We start from the raw sequence: 12,461 nt of genomic DNA on the forward strand, positions 1-12,461 counted from the left end.
AAGGATGTATATCCTATGCCTCGAATTGACGATGCACTTGACACCTTACAGGGTGCAGAATATTTCTCAAGTCTCGACCTACGATCTGGGTATTGGCAGATCCCGATGCATGAGTCTGATAAAGAGAAGACAGCGTTTGCTACTCCTGATGGTCTCTTCGAATTCAATGTGATGCCTTTTGGGCTCTGCAATGCCCCAGCCACATTTGAGCGGATGATCGATACGGTGCTGCGTGGCCTAAAATGGAAGACCTGTCTTTGTTACCTGGATGACATCGTCATCTTTTCATCCAGCTTCTCGCAACACCTAGAACGTCTAGACGAGGTGCTCACATGTCTAGCCAAAGCCGGTCTCCAGCTAAATACCAAGAAGTGTCGGTTTGCGAGCCGCAGCATCAAAGTGTTAGGCCACGTTGTCAGCAAGCTTGGCATCGAACCTGATCCCGACAAAGTGGCCGCTGTGCTGCACTTTCCTAAGCCCACCACGCTCAAAGACCTTCGCAGCTTCCTCGGCTTAGCCTCTTACTTCCGCCGTTTTGTCCGTGATTTTGCCACTATCGCGGCTCCTCTTCACAAACTCCTGACCACAAGTGCATCATTTCTTTGGACAGATGACTGTGAAGCTGCTTTCCAGACCCTGAAGCGATGCCTCACGTCAGGGCCAGTTCTTCGCCATTTTGATCCCACAGCCCCTACTATATTACACACTGACGCAAGTGGGCACGGAATCGGCGCTGTTCTGCTGCAGCGTGACCAGGCTTCACAAGAGCAAGTCGTGGCTTACGCGAGCCGTACTCTCTCCCCAGCGGAACGCAATTACAGCATCACTGAACAGGAATGTCTCGCTATCGTATGGTCCGTGCAAAAATTTCGCCCCTATTTGTATGGCCGCCGCTTCACGATCGTCACGGATCATCATGCGCTCTGTTGGTTGTCATCATTAAAAAACTTGTCAGGACGCCTCGGTCGTTGGGTGCTCCGACTGCAGGAGTATGACTACAGTGTCACATACCGGTCGGGCCGCAAACACCAAGATGCCGACGCTTTGTCACGCTGTCCGCTGTTGCAAAATCATGACGCATCTACCTGCTGCGCAGCACCTCCCAGCCAAGAGACCACGCAGATGACCAGTCTTAGTCCCATCGAGCCCACTGCACCGGATGACTTCCTTCAATCCGCAGACCTCACCTCGCTCCAACGTGCAGACACATACTGCCGTACAATCATCGATCGGCTCACCGGCTCATCTCGTGCTCCCAACAGCCGCTTGCGACGACAACTCACGCGTTTCAAACTTCATGACGGAACGCTACTTCGACAAACTTACCATCCTCTCGGTAGCCGATGGGTCCCGGTCATACCTCGCTCACTTCGACTCCAAGTCTTAGAAGCCTTTCATGACGACCCGACGGCTGGCCACTTGGGTTTTCATAAAACCTACGATCGCATTAAGACTCGCTGCTTCTGGCCTGGCCTCTCCACTAGTGTTTCCAGGTACGTCACTTCCTGTTCATCATGTCAACACCGAAAACGTTCGACATCTCTTCCCGCCGGCCCTCTACAGCCTCTCCCGTGCCCATCCGCTCCCTTCGAGTTCGTCGGCATAGACTTATACGGACCCCTTCCGCTTACCGCCGCCGGTCACCGCTGGATTGTTACTGCCGTAGACCATCTTACTCGCTACGCTGAGACGGCAGCTCTTCCTACTGGAGCTGCCAGCGAAGTAGCCGACTTTGTTCTGCGTGCCATTATCCTGCGCCACGGCGCCCCTCGTGTTCTCCTGAGTGACCGTGGCAAGACATTTCTTTCTCGTGTGCTCGCTGAAGTTTTACAGGCCTCTGACACAATCCATAAGACCACCTCGGCATATCATCCGCAAACCAATGGTCTTACTGAGCGTTTTCATAGAACTTTGTCAGACATGATCTCTATGTATGTCCAACCCGATCACAAGAACTGGGACACAATACTACCTTTCGTCACGTTTGCCTATAACACTGCCATACAACGCACTACAAGTTACAGCCCGTTTTTTCTTGTGTATGGCCGTGCACCATCTTTTGTTCTAGACACCAGCTTTTTGTCCACGCCTTCTGTCCCATCTGCGTCCCTTCCGGAAGAATTCGCTGCCCGTGTCAACCACTGCCGCACAATCGCCCGCGCCAACACCTCTACCATTCAGGCCCAGCGAAAAGTTCGTTGTGATGCGACACGTAGAGTTGTGTCATTCTACCCAGGCGACGAAGTGCTCCTCTGGACACCTGTTCGCACACCCGGCCTCTGTGAAAAATTCATTCACAGATACCTGGGTCCTTACACCGTGCTTGAACGAACATCGGCCGTAAATTATCGCGTCGCGCCGGTTACTTCGGCTTCTGATCGCCGTCGTCGCGGGACCGAGATCGTCCATGTGTCTCGCCTGAAACCTTATATCCAGCGCTCATACACTTACTAAATGAACGTCTTGCAGACCGCTTTCGTGTAGGGGGGAAATAGTGTGAGCGCTGATTGTGTTGCTCATCATTTTCACTTTCACCTGCGCATACAAAGCACCGTGATCATCATCATCGTAGCGGCTCGCTGCTTGTTCGGTTGCTGGCTCGCGCGTCTGGGTTGACAATAAAACGGTCGCTCCTTCGTACCTGACGTCGTCTCACAATATATATATATATATATATATATATATATTGTAGTGAAAAAGAGGGGCCCCAGCGGAATTTTTCGGCGCCTCTAATGTTGCTTTCTAAGAGTCTTCCCACTGTCCTAGAACTGACCGAGTTATGCAGGCAACGAGTTGACGAGTTGCGCAGGCAACGCCTTTCCATCCGACGTCCCTCTGTGCTCGACGACTCTTTGTCCAGCCTGTCCACCCTTGGCATAGGAGAAGACCATGCCCCTCTTCTCTCCAAGATCCAAGAGTTCATCCGCGCTGAGGTCGCTCGTCAGCTCTCTTTGATGTCCTGCGTACCCGATCAACCACGCAGATTGACGTCTACACTCCGCGACTTCATTCAAGACCAGGTCGCACAAGTTCTTCCTCCCGCCCGTGAACCGCCGCCAGTCGCCGCACCTCTCACGTACGCTGAGGCCGTTGCTCGACCTCGACAGCCTGTGTTCCAGCCAGCACCTATGTATTCGCCGCCGCCCTTTTCGCCACCGATTTATTCACCACCGCCTATGCCGATACCACCTTGGCCGCAGTTTTCTGCCCCCCAGCCGCAAGTCGGAGTCTACTCTGACCAATGGCGGACCCAGGACAACCGTCCGATATGTTTTGCTTGTGGCGGTGTTGGCCACGTGGCACATCATTGTCGTCGTCGCCAGGCTGCTCAGAACATTCGACGAATGCCCTCTTTCGACCCTCAGTTTTCTTCTACGCCTTCAAGCCTTCCTTCCTCTTCTTTTCCTTCTGACCGTCCACACGGTCCCACCCGCCGGCCCCTATCCTCACGTCGACGTTCGCTTTCCCCTATGCGTCGCCTTTCCAAACCCACCTACCAGGAAAACTAACGGTCGCAGTTCCCGAGGCATGAACTACGTCCCCGTCGCCATGCACAAGTCCTCGCCCCTGTCCAGCTAACGTCATTGAAGTGTCAGTCGATGGTATCGTCGTCATGGCGCTTGTCGACACCGGAGCCGCTCTATCCGTCCTTTCCATCAACCTGTGCCGCAAACTCCGCAAAGTTCTGACGCCATTATCCGGCCTCTCTCTCAGAACGGCTAACGCACAAAGTGTAACACCTCCCGCAGCCTGTACCACACGAGTCGTCATCGAAGGGATTGTGTATATCGTCGAATTCGTAGTGCTGTTCTCGTGTTCCCATGACATGATACTCGGCTGGGACTTCCTTGCAAATAATAATGCCGTCATTAACTGCTGTCGCGCTGAACTTGAGCTATCTGGACTTCCTGATGTTGACGCAGTCGAAGCCTCCCTGCCGTATTATAAACTGTCTGTTTCGACGACACCACCGTACCACCGCGCTCTTCTCTGCCGGTGACTGTGTCGTGTGACGCTATTTCCGACGGTGATGTTGTATTTACGCCCTCTGCCCTGTTCGTTCAACGCAAATGTTCTCCACTGCCCGTTGCTCTCCTTACTCTCCACCATGGCATCACGAAGACGCTCGTGTACAATACGCTAGAAGGGCCTTTACCTTTATTGTATGGTGAATGTCTCGGTCACGTGCATCCGATCGACGCCCGTCATATTTTTGACGCTCCATCTAGTTTACTTTCTACTGACCTCTGTGCACTCATTTCTGACTCTGTTGTTGACCAGTCACTCCTTGACGCTTTCCACCGCTCCATCGATGTCGCAACGTCTGCTTCAGAACGAAGCCAGTTGGTGAACCTGCTGCAAAAGTTTCGTACTTCTTTTGACAGCCACGCTTCTGGCCTCAGTCGCACATTGAACATATCTCACAAGATTGACACAGGAAGCCATACGCCTCTACGGCAGCGCCCCAACCGAGTCTCAGCATCGGAGCGCCGTGTTATTGACGACCAGGTTGCTGACATGCTCCAGCGGGGTAGTGTACAGCCTTCTAACAGTCCCTGGGCGTCACCGGTTGTTCTTGTTTAGAAGAAGGACGGCTCTAGTCCGTTCTGTGTGGACTATCGACGTTTAAACAAGATCACCCGTAAGGACGTTTACCCGTTACCGCAAATAGACGACGCCCTTGACTGTTTGCAGGGAGCAGAATACTTCTCTTCGCTGGATTAACGGTCTGGATACTGGCAAGTACCTATAGAAGCATCTGACCCGCCGAAAACAGCATTTGTCACACCTGATGGATTATACGAATTTACCGTTATGCCTTTCGGCCTTTGTAATGTTCCAGCCACTTTTGAAAGAATGATAGACACTATTTTACGAGGCCTCAAGTGGAACACATGTTTATGCTACCTCGATGACGTACTTGTCTTTTCCACCGATTTCGACACCCATTTAAATCGTCTCGAGCCCGTCCTCACACGCCTCATCGACGCCGTGCTTCAACTCAACCTCAAGAAGTGTCGTTTTGGTGCCCGGCAGCTCACCATTCTCGGCCATGTCGTATCACGGGATGGCATACTTCCCGACCCCGCCAAGCTTCGAGCAGTCGCCGATTTTCCGAAGCCAAAGAACTTAAAGGAACTTAGAAGTTTTGTCGGCTTGTCGTCATACTTGCGACGCTTTATTAGAAATTTTGCTTCCGTATGTGCGCCCCTTACGGACCTTCTTAGCTGCGACAAGGACCTTTCCACCTGGTCACCAGCATGCGCGATGCGTTCACCAAATCACGCCACCTGCTAACTTCACCACCCATCCTCCGCCACTACGATCCTGCCGCTCCCATGGAGGTTTATACTGATGTCAGCGGTGTTGGACTTGGCGCTGTGCTCGTGCAACGAAAGGCATGGTTTGATGAATATGTTGTCGCCTACGCAAGCCGAACTTTGACAAAAGCCGAGGTTAACAACTCCGTGACCAAGAAAGAGTGTTTAGCTATTATTTGGGCCCTTGGAAAATTTCGCCCCTACCTGTATGGTCACGCATTCGACGTCGTCACTGACCACTACGCCCTTTGTTGGCTATCCACACTTAAAGACCCTTCCGGACGACTTGCTCGCTGGGCACTCAAACTTCAGGAATACGACATTCACGTTATTTACAGATCCGGTCGTAAGCACACGGACGCTGACCCCCTTTCTCGCTCACGCATATCGGATGAAGGTGTTTGCCTCTCTTCCCTCGAGCCTGCACTTGTGTCATCCGCCTTGTGCAATATGACCGTGGAACTACGAAAGGATCCCTGGATCAGTGGCCTCATAAGCATTCTTTCTGATCCTCTCACTCCTTCGCCGTCTCGCACTCTCCGCCGCCAGGCTAGCAACCTTTGCCTAAGGGATGATCTTCTTTATCAACGCAACTACCTTTCTGACGGTCGCAAGTGTCTCCTTGTGATACCCCGCCATCTTCGAGGTGCTATTTGCAAAGCTTTTCACGCAGACCCACAGTGGGCCCACGCAGGCCTCTTCAAGACATTCGCTAGGCTTCGACTCAGATTTTATTGGCGTGGCATGTATAACTACGTGCGGAAATTTATTCGCTCGTGTGCTCAGTGCCAACGACAAAAGTTACCTCCCGGGCAAGTCTACCCGTCACAACCTCTTCCTTGTCCTAGTCGACCTTTCGATCGCGTCGGCATTGACGTTTGCGGACCACTACCATCAGCTCTAGCTGGTAATCGATGGATTATTGTTGCAATAGACCATCTGACACACTATGCCGAAACAGCCGCTCTGCCGACTGCCACAGCCTGTGACGTTGGAACGATTCTGTTGCAACGTTTCATTCTGCGTCATGGTGCCCCTCGCGAGCTCTTAAGTGACAGAGGCCGTGCCTTCCTTTCTGATGCCTCGAAGTCATTAGTCAACGAATGCCGAATCGTACACCGCACAAGTACAGCGTACCATCCTCAAACAAATGGCATGAGGGAGAGCTTCAACCATACTTTTCGCAATATGCTGTCGATGTACGTTGCCTCTGATCATTCAAATTGGGACCAGGTTCTCTCGTTCGTCACCTATGCGTATAATACTGCCGTACAAGCTACTACTGGGTTTTCGCCATACTTTCTTCTGTACGGACGAGAACCTTCAAATACAGTAGACACTATTCTCCCATATAAACCTTATCAGTCCGAAAGTACAACTCTGTCCGAAGCTGCTCGACATGCTGAAGAATGCCGCCAGCTTGCCAGCTCTTTTTCTACCGAGGACCAGTGCCAGCAGCGATCCTGCCTGACTGGGGACCGTTCGGCTCCAAACTTTCCGCCTGGTTCATTGGTATGGCTTCGGGCACCTGCTACTGCACGTGGCCGCTCCGCGTTGTAGAACAAACGTCACTAGTCAACTATATCGTGGAGCCCATCATCCCATCCACAGACCTACGCCACCGCGGTCGCGACACTGTCCACGGCTCTGGCCTCAAGCCATATTATGACCCATTAGTCGTTTCTTCTCCCTGTTCCGCCAGGATGGCGTCTTTTTCTGCGGAGGGCGATTGTAGTAAAGAAGAGGGGCCTCAGGGGCATCGCCATTAGCATAAGCTCGTGCTTGCTGCGCTTGGCCGGACGCTGCTGACTGCTTTGCCTTCTGCGTTCTGCTCTGCAAATAAACCCCGTTACAATATATATATAGTCGAGCCCACTTATAACGAAACTGAGCGTGACGCGGCATTCGTTCGCTGTATCCCGAAGGTTGTAGTAAATGAAACATAGCTTTTAAAAAAAGTTGCGAGCGAAAACACAAACTTTTCTTGCCTCAAAAAGTCCGTGATGCACGTGTTTCGAAGAGCACAAGCGATAAAGGCGATCTCGAGTTAATTTAAAACGGCAGGGTGCTCATTCACCGAGGTCCGTGGCATAAGCTGCATGAGCCACTGGCTCCGAAGTTTCGTCGTTCTCGCAATTCCATTTCTTCAAATTGCTCTCGCCACGTATTTCGTTTACAATGCCCCTATCCGTGCATGGTTCAGCAGTGTCGGCATCATCATCAGCCGTAATTAAACCATCGCAACAGATGTCCCACCCACTCTTCCAAGTCGGAGTCGACGACGCGATGCCACAAATCGCTGCCGCAGTAGTCTTGTTCGGAAGCTTCAGGCTCGGCATAGGGCCCGACGCCAACGAAGTCGGCCTCACGAAAATAGTTTTGTCCGCATGTAGCCATCGCCGCCGCTCACGAAATATTGACCATCTCCACAGCTGAATACCGGGACGCCCAAAGCGGCAAGTTGGCTGCTAGGTGGTCATCAGCTATGAGCAAGCGCTCCGCACCGCGTCACCTAACGCGTGGATTTCACTCAGGCCAAGCGGTCACACTTTCGATGTTTTGTTGAGCAACAGAAAAAAGCATGCTAGTCCTCCCGTCGGCCATCATGACCACACATGCACACCAGAAGCGAGCAAGACACGCACATGCGACACACATGCCAGAACGCGTCGAACAGCTCTGGGCCTGTTTCCAGTCAGAAAACGAAACTAATTCCAGCCAGCGCGGCGGGCGTCGCGGAGCGGTGAAAACAAGCGCAGGCATTTCTTTCCTCCGTGGGCGAAGGGGTTGTGATCAAGAGAGGAGAGCAGATTTGAGAGAAGGGCAAGGATGCGGTGAGAGGGCGACCTTAAAAACCAAAACACACGGGAAGGAGGCAGACTGGGTAGCTTGCTTGAAAGGTCTGCGAAACTCACTTGTAAGAAAACTTGGAAGGAGTGCCTACGCGCGCAGAAGTCAAAGCGCGGTCGCCTGGATCGGTGCATGCGGCGGTTTTCGAAAAATCAGCTGCCGTGGTAAAAAAAAATTGTTTTGTTGCGCCGGGGGGTTTGTGTGGCCCCACAAACTACGATATTTCACGATTCGTTCCCGGCAAATTAAAAGCCATTTTCGCGCTTCTGCACTCGTGCGGAAGGCTGCTCAGCCAAGTGCGAAGTGAGTGAGAACAAGTCCTAAACACGAAACGAATCAGGAATTATCAGAGTCGGTGGGGTAGCGTACGTGCGTGCACTAGACACAGACTATCGGATATAGTCGGTGGTCGACGATGTTGGCAAATGGTCTGGTCACTCTAGGCCGGCGACGCCAACGACAGTACCAGCGATCAAAAACAGGGTAGATGGCTGACCGGCCATCGAAAGATTGGTGGCAGTGTGAAAACACGGGCTTTGTCTGATGATGTGGGGTGCTCAGAGTGGCGGGGTGGTTGGGGCAACAAAGGACAGAGGGGTGCGTAACAAAAAACAGTCGGGGCATGGAAGAATGAAACAGCTTACATTCCTCCATGGGTATGTGAGAGCGGCAACTAGAGGGTCGCGGAGGCAGGGTTGGCGTTTAACAATAAGAATGTATGGGCACCTCGCCGATACCTGATCGGTGGTTGAAAGTAGTTTCCTGAGAAGCCGGCAGACCACTGACTCCGTTCGCTGTAACCGACCAGTGGCGCTCGGTGATGTTCGTTGTAAGTGCGATTTTGTGCCATTGAACCAATGTATATTTTCACTGTCACGCGAAAATTGTTCGTTTTAAGTGGGGCTGTGATATGTGGGCTCGACTGTGTGTGTGTGTGTTGTACTGGAGCATAGTGGCACCAGCGTGAAAGATGTTGACGTCCGTGTGCCTCGTGCTTGCCGGGTTCCTGCCGGAACCAGCTTGCTGCGGCTAACGCTTCATTAATAATAACAAGTGTTTATATGTGAACTCGCTCCTTGCATTTGGTCGAAACGTGCTGCGTAACGTCCTGGAGCTCCACAGTCGTAAGCTACTATCTCATTTCGCAATGACTGAGCGCCTCAATCCCTCACAAGCTTCTTCCATACCGCCGCCTGTCATGTGCCCTAGTGTACTTCGTCTGCGTGACCCACGAGTCTACAAAGCCACTGATGATGATGATGTCGAGGACTGGCTGGCAAAGTACGAGCATGCCAGGGCGATTAACAAGTGGGATGACCCTACGTAGTTGACTAACATTATCTTCTACCTCACAGACTTGGCCAACCTATGGTTCACCAACCACCAAGCTGACATCCTAATCTCGTCGGTTTTCAAAGGGGCCATGACCTCGTTTTTTGGTCGTCCAGCTATGTGCAAGCTTCGCACTGAACTTGACCTGCGAGGACGATTCCAGCGAAATAGTGAGAGCTTCGCGAGCTACACTGAGGATGCGGTTGGCCTCTGTAAGCGAGTGGATGCGAGCATGACGGAGGCCATAAGAATAAAGCATAGATGACAGCGATTTTTATATGCTTGTGGCCAAAGACCCACAGACAGTCACGGCCGTGATTCAGCTCCGTCAAAGTTTTGATAAGCTGCGCAAGCAGCGAATATTTCGGCTTTAAGGTGCAAAAGCAGTCGCCCCGGCTACACCGTATTGATACCTCAAATTCAACAGTACATTCGGGAGGAAGTTGCTCGACAGCTCTCTCTTGTGGCCACCATCGACGAGTCCCCCAAAGCACTGGACCACTCACTTCACCGTGTATTCAGACGCAAATTGCTGAGGCTCTCCCTTCACTTGCGTCCCAAATATTAGTTACAGTAAAATCTCGCTAATTCAACCCCCGTTAATTCTGAATTTCGGTTAATTCAGCCACGGCGTCTAGTCCACGGCGTCTAGTCCAAAATGTTCATGTTTGTCCTGGCCCGCCCATACTTGCCACTCCCTTCACCACTTGAGAATTCACTCCAATTCGTCTCTTTCCTGAGCATTAAATTTTGTATCAAGTTTTAGGTATACATGCAAAACACTGAAAAAAAAAAACAGTTTACACCTGCACAAACATTGTTAGTGCAGGTGTAAACTGAGCTTTGTCATGCTGCCCGGGTAGTTCGCAATTCCGCCGACGCCTTTGCCGCAATGTTCAATACGGGGCTGGTAGTTTACGTCCCATGGTTTGAGAGCTAGTGCAGTTGGTGTAGCCAAAGCCATGAAGCAAAAAGGCGATATTCTATCCTGTGGTGGGAAAATTGTTTTCGGACAGTTTTTTTCTTGTCGGCCTTGCGGCGTGGTTTTCCGGCCACTGATGCGGTGAAGCGAGAGAAATTCCTGTAAGTTTTGTCGTGTTCACTCCGTTTGAGGCCAAGTGTGGACGGGCCTTCCTCCCACAAGCAAGCCGTGTCACGTTGCTCGCGTGCAGCGGTCAATTGCGTGTTGCATCCATGGTGGCTGGGGAAACTGTTTTTAGGGGCGAAGCTCCTTAGGGCGTGGGCTGTGCGTCCCCTGTAGCCTGTATGTAGCCACCTCTAGTTTAGTTCTTGCAGTGTTCACTAGATGGCGGTACCGTCCCCTGTATGTAGCCACCTCTAGTTTAGTTCTTGCAGTGTTCACTAGATGGCGGTACCGTCTCCTGTATGTAGCCACCTCTCGTTTAGTTCTTGTAGTGTTTACTAGATGGTGGTACTTGTAGCTGATGAAAAGATGCAAGATGTTATAAACTAGAAAGCGGTACTTGTAGTTGATGAAAGACGCGAGATCTTATAAAATAGAAATGATGTCACATATGGCGCGTGTCATTGGTTGAAGGCAATCGTTCGATTTAGTGCGGCGACGTAAGCTAGGGGGAGCGTTGTAATAAAATCCGTCCGCTGTTGGCGCGCTCGGAGTCGCCGGATCGATAAGGCTGACGAAAGGATGCAAGATGTTGTAAACCAGACGGCAGTACTTGTAGTTGATGATGAAAGATGCGAGATGCTATAAAATAGGAATGATGTAACATATGGCGCGCGTCATTGGTCGAAGGCAATAGTTCGATTTAGGGCGGCCACGTACGCTAGGGGCAGCGTTGTAATAAAATCGAGTGGGTAAAACGTACGGAGGATTCATAGTTTACCAGGTTTACCTCCGGAGCTTCGCCCACTCATCATCATTGACTTCGTGGATATGGAGTCATTTTTTTATAACGCCGAATCACAGCGTATTTATATAATGTAGTCCATCTGAAGGAACCTTAAAACTTGTATCATTACGAAATTTGCATCAACCGTAATTGTATCATCGAGATTGTACTACTATAGTTAGGAGGTGCTTCATACCTTGATCTGGCGCTTCATGGTGAGGCAGAAGAGTGTGATGAAGTAGAGCAGGAGGATGGGCCAGAAGACGGGCACATTAAATGCGTCAAAAAATGTGCACGCTATTGCCACCAGCGTTGCTTTGGTGGCCGAATACCTGCACATACAATTTGAGATGTGTGGCAGCACTGCTCTGGAATCATCACTTTAAACAGCGCCAAATGAGACATTGCCCGGAGATGCTTTCATTTTTTGTTATTTAGTATTATTATAGTGACATGGTAGCAAAACTTCCAGTGTCACCCCATACTTCAAGGGGCTCGTTTGTTTGTTATGAAACCAACAGAAATTCAGCCAAGGAAAAAAACAGGAGACATTAATTGTGTTCCGTATAAAGAAAATGACCCAATTGAAAGGAACTGAAATGAATGAAAAAGCACGCCGTTTCCGTCACTTGAGATCTGAGCCTGCAACACTCAAACGCCCATAAGCACTGAGATGCAATGCACGATGAAGCAAGTGAGTGAACCCCTGAGAGATTGAACGTCTAGAAGATATCATTACTTTATTTGATTTTTTTTACTATGTTATATGGGCATATCAAAAGTGCACAGAACCCAAAATTTTATTCATGAAAACCCTCCCAGCATTCTAATAATAAATACTTGAAGGTGGCAGCACAGGTGTCTCATTTTTGTTTACTGCAATATTTTCCAATGTGACAGCATATTTTTCACATGGCAGCACAGGTGTCTCATTTTTGTTTACTGCAATATTTTCCAATGTGACAGCATATTTTTCACAAACTATAAGCATTATGTCAATTTTTTTTTATGCTTTTCATATGCATCCCTCTAAACCACATCTACACTTTCCTGATGCTGTCCACCAAATAGAAAAAATGAGAAAAAA

At 50.5% G+C, this 12,461-nt stretch overlaps 1 protein-coding gene across 4 annotated transcripts in view; it reads right to left on the reverse strand.

Moving 5' to 3' along the window:
• LOC119168106 (protein RER1) overlaps window positions 1–12,461 on the reverse strand; it is a 107,947-nt gene that overhangs the window by 37,952 nt on the left and 57,534 nt on the right. For all 4 annotated transcript variants that reach the window (XM_037419526.2, XM_037419521.2, XM_037419539.2 and 1 more), the window contains exon 4: window positions 11,571–11,706. In XM_037419526.2, coding sequence (XP_037275423.1) covers window positions 11,571–11,706 — 136 coding nt within the window. The remainder of the gene's footprint in view (window positions 1–11,570; window positions 11,707–12,461) is intronic.

The sequence above is a fragment of the Rhipicephalus microplus genome, chromosome 3 (assembly GCF_043290135.1).
Source record: "Rhipicephalus microplus isolate Deutch F79 chromosome 3, USDA_Rmic, whole genome shotgun sequence".
Taxonomy (NCBI): domain Eukaryota; kingdom Metazoa; phylum Arthropoda; class Arachnida; order Ixodida; family Ixodidae; genus Rhipicephalus; species Rhipicephalus microplus.